Below are 6982 nucleotides of genomic sequence, written 5' to 3'. Positions count from 1 at the left end.
ATTCCGTTTGAGGGAATTTGTGGCTGTCTATGGCTTTTATCCAAGGAGTATTGTAAGTTGTGATGGAAGATAGAAGATCAAAAAGAGAAAGAGGAAAATATGAAGGAAGGTAAGGAAAGGAACAATAAAGAAGGGGAGGAGGAAGAGTAAAGGTAGTGATATATTTTCATTCAAGAATATAAGAAACATGGTGATACATCCAGGAAACAAAAGAGAAGAGAGAAAGAGAGTTCAATCTTTCCCCAAATCTCATTTTAACATTATGCCTTTACCATATACTTAATTGCCACAAAGGTTGGAAAAAGAAAGCACCACTCATATCTGTTACAACTGTCACAGTAAAGATCATTGCTTCTCTTAATTAATCTCATTTTTCCTCCCTCACCTTGTGGGAAGGCATTTCTTGATTTTATGATGATCAGAGGGACCTACTCACTGATTCATTAGTCCACACTTCCCTTTCAGAAATGGAAATAAATTCATGTCAGTGGTTTCTTAGTCCATTGTAAAATACTCTTTGATATATTTTTTAATGGGTCCAATTTGGGTGCTGTGTATGGTTTGTCATGTTTTATATATTTCCTTGTTCTTATTTAGGCATTCATTCTATTTGTTGAAAGTCTATTATTTTTCACTGATTGCTAATTGGCTATGTAAAATGGATCAGGTGAGTGGAAGGAAAGATTTGTTTAGTGTTATTTTTTCTCCTAGTTTTCAAAAAAATGAGTTTTTGACAACTAGCATAATATTCAAATTTAATATTTGTTGCATTATCCCTAAAATGATAACTTTTAGTCATACTTTTTTTATAAAAATGTCAGGAATTTCCTTTTTTTAACCAGCTCAATTTAATTATTTTAAGAACTGGCTGATATAGGGTGAGTCCTTACAAAAAAGATCTTCATGATTTAGAAATCCATTAAAAGACACTGTTAAGACAATATCATATCTTTTAAAGTTATATTGCATTTTTAACTTATAGGTATAAATCGATTTTAATAGAATGAGAAGGGCTACTGGATAGGTATTTAATTTCAGGAGAATACCCATCATATCAATGAAATTAAAACAAAATTTTGTTTTTTCATTTAAATATATAGAAAAAAGCCAAAATATAGAATTAAATTATATCCACAATCTACTAGTGAGACTTTATTAAAAAAAATCTACAAACTTAGTGCTTTTACTGATTTGTCATATATGGCTTAATTTCAGATGAATTAGAATTCTTCAGGAAAGCTGTTCTCTTCTTTAAATACATGGAAATTCAGAACAATGTCACAGAATTTGTTATCTTGGGACTATTCAAGAAGCCAGAGACTAAGATGATATGTTTTGTAATCTTTTTGCTCTGCTATTTTGCCATTTTCTTTGGGAACATTATTATCTTCATCACTATCATATGCAGTCATTTAATCCAGCAACCTATGTACTACTTCCTCTGTCATTTATCCTACATGGATCTTGCCTATACTTCCACTGTGGTTCCCAGGCTACTCAGGGACTTAATTGCCAAGCAAAAATCCATCTCCTATAATAGCTGTATGACTCAGCTCTTTGCAGCTCATTTTCTTTCAGGTGTTGAAGTGTTCATTCTGGTGTCTATGGCCTTTGATCGGTACATTGCCATCTGTAAACCTCTGCATTACATGATCTTTATGAATAGACAGAGATGTAATATGATGCTCCTGATGGCCTGGCTAGTGGCCTTTTGGCATGGTATTGCCCAGATGATCATGGTCATTCGATTACCTTTCTGTGGTCCTAATCAAGTGGATCACTATTTTTGTGATGTGAAAGCTCTCTTAAAACTTGTCTGTACTGACACACATATCCCTAATATCTTAGTCATTGCAAATACTGGGATGGTTGTCTTGGCCACCTTTCTGGTTTTGGTGGCGTCTTACATCGTCATATTATATAACCTTAGGAACCATTCATCAGACGCTCGATGGAAAGCCCTCTCCACCTGTGCTTCCCATGTCATGGTTGTTGTTCTGTTCTTTGTACCCTGCATTGCCACCTATATCCCACCTCCCAGTGCCAGCCCAAATGATAAGGAGTTCTCAATGTTTTATACAGTCATTGCACCCATGATGAATCCTCTCATCTATACACTGAGAAATACAGAGATGAAGAATGCTATGCAGAAGGTATGGGCAATGAAAATATTTTTAATATTCAAATAAAAGAGAATTTTAATTTGATTTTTCATTTAAGGCCCTTTGAAGAAATTATATCATACTACTATTTTCACCATTTTTTCAGGGATGAACTTTATTATTTTTTCTTCTTTTTATTTTATTTGTAACATTAATTAAAACTTTTTAATTTTCAAACTCTCTTCCTCCCTCTCACCCCTCCTTTACCCATTGAGAAGGTAAGAAATATATCACGTGAAATCATGCAAAACATTGTTCCATATTAACCTTTTCACAAAAAAAGCAAGAATTATAAAGAAAATGAAAAAAAAATACCTGGATCTTCACTAAGAATAGGGATGATTTTTTTTAAGGGCAAAAATTCATGTATTAAAAGCAGGAATCTTAGTTTATGTACCTTTATATCAGGTTTGTTGCCTAGTATAGTATTTTTACACAGATCTAACTTAATAATTCCCCCAATGATATAAAATGGAAAAGATTAAAGAAAATGACAATCTATTACCATGTTCCTTTGTTATACAAATTATTATTCCATGTCTAGATGTTTGACACCATCTAGAATGTAATACAGCCTAAGGAATCAGTAAAGGGCAGTCTATAGAAAGACTGTGAAGTAAACACTTTTCTTTATTTTTTAATTCCCTCCCATTTCTACTGTTCTCAGTTACAATCTTTTTATACTTTAGTGCCCTCCACACGTTACCAAGGCCTACTTGCTTATCTAAATTAATTACACTACTTATCTTAAGTCCGCGTATTTGTATTGTCTGTCCCCAGTTCCTCCACAGTTCCCTTTTCTCATCTCTACCTCCTACCTTCCCTGGCTTCCTTCTAGACTAAGCTCAAATTCTATCTTCTGGAGAAGGTCTTTCCTGGTTCTCAAATAGCTCCATCTAGTATCTGCTCATTCAGATTGATTTCTTTTGACACTCTATTTTAACAGGATGTATATAATATAGATCCATTAAAATTATATTATTTTATGTCCTTACTTAGAATGTATTCTCCCTTGACAGGAGGAAGAATGTTTTGGGTTTTTCAATTTCTTTTTATTCCCTGTATTTATCACAGTGCTTGGCTACTATCAGGTGCTTAATACTTGCTTAGTGATTGACTGTCTGTCTTCACTTTAAGGGAAAGTTGCATGGTATGGTGGGAAGTGTACTGGATTTGTGAGTTAAGAGAGAAACAAGGAGAGAGAGAGAAGAGAAAAGGAAACATGGACAGAGTGATAAAGACAGGGTCAGAGAGTGAGAGAGACAAAGAGAAAGACAGATAGACAGAAGCCAAGAAACAGAGAGACAGAAACTCAGAGAAAGAGATACACAGAGAGATATAAATCTATTAGGTACTTACTACATACCAGACACTGTATAACATACTGGGAAAACAAATATAAGAAAACAAGATGATCTTTTCTCTCAGTGAGTTAACATTCTAATCAATTAATATAATTCCTAGGGGTAGCAGAGGAATCATTATTGCTCATGTGCAAGGTTGCCTAGAATGTGCTGTAGCTGGGATGTGAACAAAAATCGTGCACTAACTATGTCTCTCTCAAAACTTGGGGCCTTGAGTTATTAAGATTCAAGAGTGCAGGGGCAGCTGGGTGGTGCAGTGGATGGAGATTTGGCCTTGGGGTCATGAGGACTTGAGTTCAAATCCAGCCTCTGACACTTGACACTTACAAGCTGTGTGATCCTGGGCAGGTCACTTAACACTGCCTCACCAAAAAGACAAAAAAAAAAGATTCAAGAGTAGAAGGAGGGAGTTTATCTACACTTTATAATTTCTTTGTCACATTCAGCATCATCATAATGCTCCATCCAAGGAATCATTTCATGCAAATAATATTGTGATATGTAATTATTAAGTGACTGAAATATACAAGGAATCAGGCAGTGTGGTTCAATAATTGCATATTCAAAAAAATAAATTTAATTGTGACCACTGACATATTGTTTTGGTAACCCTAATTAAATCGCTGAAACTCTAGGCACTTTAGGCAACTTTAAGATGATAAACTTTAGAACAGTTACCAATCTGCCTTAGCAAGAGGACTTTTCTCTATGGAATTTCTCTACACAAAGTTACAAAGACAGCACAACAACAAAGCACCAATAATAAAAAAGTAACTATATCCCATAGTATTGAGTAAAACTAATATTATATCGTGCTAATAAATAATTATTAATTCGTGATCTATTCTTTTCTTCCTGTTTCTGTTGAACTCCTATTCCTGAAAGTAAGTCAGTCTCTGAAGGGCATGACTGACTGATAAGGTCACTCCTAGCCCCCAAAGCACATGTTCATTAACTAGGTTGGGTGGGAATGCAAGCAGAAGCAAATTCTGTCAGGAAGTATCAATTTTTCTCAAAAAATACACAATTAATTCAATTGAATTAAACTATTTTTGCCAAGTAGCCTTTGCTCAATTTCTTTACCACCTTTTCCAAGAAGCTATTGGACCCTACCTTCCTTTCTTCTCATGTGAGAAAATACAATATTTATGTACATCCTTTAGTCGCTTTCCACTACCCAGAAAAGAAGAAAAAGTTTGATCATTCACTGAATGCCAGAGTTGGAAGGTTTTTTGAGGAGATCTAGCATGCATAGATGTATATGTGTTTGATTTCTCTCTTTATTTTGCTTTATCACTTTCACTGTCTGTTTCTCTTTCTGTCTCTGTTCTCTCTCTCTCTTTCTCTCTCCCTCTCACTCACTTACTCACTCTCACTCTCTCTCCTCCTCTCAGTCTTTCTATTACTCTCTGCTCTCTGTCTCTGTCTTAATTCTCTCTTTGTCTCTATTTGTCTGCCTTTCCCCTTCCCTCTCTCTCTCTTTCTCAGTTTTCTCTTTACCTCTGTCCCCCCTTCTTTGTTTCTCTATCTCTCTTTCTCTGTCTCTGTCTGTCTCTTTAATATAACATGGTAAGCATGGTTGGCTTGGATTCAAAGGAACTAGATTAAACCTGTGCTTTTCTACTTCACAGTTGTGGGAACTTAGAAAATACTTCACCATTTAGAGCCTCAACTTTCTCATCTGCAAAATGAGTGAAGCCATATGATATTTCCTCTAAGGTTCCTTCCAACCTTGACTTCTCCCTTTCTTTCCCATTAATTAGTTACAATTCTTCATTTACTGACCATCTAGTTCATGGGTGCTTTGGATAAACCCACTGAGGTAAGTGATAGGACATAATATGAAAAATGCACAACAGTAATCTAGACTCAGTATCTCAAGTTATCTGAATATAGTTAACTATAGCAACAGTAAACTCACCCATCAGAATCAGTCACAGGTGTCTGTAATCTTCTGTGGTCTACAGTAACTAGGAATAGAAACAAGGCTTTCATAGACCACCAGGACTGGAAATGTTAGTCTCTGTGTCGTGGCTCCAATTTTTTGATTATGAAATTGCTTATTAGAAAGATCTTTGCAGTTCTTCCCCCCCCCAAAAATTGCAACATGGGATCTAAAATTTTATTAACTAAAGTAGGATAATAGAAGATGATGCAAATGAAGGTCAAATTCTTGCAGATCCTGGCAAGACTGAAATATCAGTCTTGTCCTGCTATTTTGCAGTTTTCCTGGGGAACTTTATCGTCTTTATCACCATTACATGCAGCCATTTTATCCAACAACCCATGTACTATTTTCTATGTCATTTGTCCTTAATGGATCTGGAATATACATCCACCATGGTCCCTCGGCTCATCAGGGACTTAATTGCTAAAGAAAAAATCATATCCTTTATTAGTTGTATGACTCAGCTTTTTATTGCTCACTTCCTGGCTACTGTTGAGATGTTTATCTTGGTGTCCATGGCCTTTGATCGCTATGTTGCCATTTGTAAACCATTATACTACATGATCATAGTGAATCAACAGAGATGTAACACAATGATTCTGATGGCCTGGGGGAGGTGGCCTTTTGGGCCATTGCTCAGATGCTCATGGTATCTAGGTTACTGTTTTGTGGCCCTAATCAAATAGATCACTATATACATGATGTCAAACCTCTCTTAAAACTTGTCTGAGAAGACACACATATTGCTAACATCTTAGTCATAACTATTTCTGGGATGGTTGTGTTAACTACTTTTCTTGTCTTGGTGGCATCTTACATTGTCATATTATACAACCTTAGAAAGCGCTCATCAGAAAGACGGCGCAAAGCCCTTTCCACTCGTGGCTCCCATGTCATGGTTGTTGTTCTATTCTTTGTGCCCTGTATTTCCACCTATATTCGACCTCCCAGTGCCAGCAAAAATGACAAGGAGATTTCCATGTTTTACACTGTCATTGGACCCATGCTGAACCCTCTCATCTACACATTGAGAAATGCAGAGATGAAGGATGTCATGCAGAAGGTGTGGTCAAACCAAATGTCATTGATATTTAAATAAAATGATAGGTTTTAATTTTATTGTTTTCTCCCTTTCTGCCCTTGATGAAGAAATGGTTATTGTGTCAACAAAAACACATTAATGTGTATTCTTTTAAAAAAAACATCCATCAAGTCCCCTGGTGAAAACCAGGGATACATCCTCATCAACACTTTGTATAACTGTTAGTGTTTGGCACTAGGCTTTGTGCAATTTAGTTACCTCACATATAATACTATGGAAACGATGAGCAGAAAGAATAATCTATCTTTTTTTCTTCTCTTACATGACTCATCATCCCAAATCCAGAATATGTTCCTCTTCAAATAATGACAAAGAAATGAGCTGTGACATAGGGACAGGCTCTGTCTCAACTTTGAAGTAATCAACATTTTCTTTAATAGTTAAGTACTTCAGCCAAATCCGCAAG

The 6982-nt window shown here is 35.7% G+C and overlaps 1 protein-coding gene and 1 pseudogene across 1 annotated transcript; both read left to right on the top strand.

The window, feature by feature from the left end:
• The first annotated feature begins 1259 nt into the window (after positions 1–1259).
• LOC114040971 (olfactory receptor 4P4-like) lies at positions 1260–2189 on the top strand. The gene has a single exon (XM_027859202.1). It carries the CDS (start codon positions 1260–1262, stop codon positions 2187–2189), a length of 930 nt encoding a protein of 309 aa, XP_027715003.1.
• Positions 2190–3314: 1125 nt separating this feature from the next.
• Positions 3315–6573, top strand: LOC114041020 (annotated as a pseudogene).
• Positions 6574–6982: the final 409 nt, after the last annotated feature.

The sequence above is a fragment of the Vombatus ursinus genome, unplaced genomic scaffold (genome assembly GCF_900497805.2).
Source record: "Vombatus ursinus unplaced genomic scaffold, bare-nosed wombat genome assembly UNPS02014163.1, whole genome shotgun sequence".
In the NCBI taxonomy this organism is placed as follows: domain Eukaryota; kingdom Metazoa; phylum Chordata; class Mammalia; order Diprotodontia; family Vombatidae; genus Vombatus; species Vombatus ursinus.
Note: the sequence above shows the minus strand (reverse complement) of the source record. Positions and strands in the feature narration are given on the sequence as shown.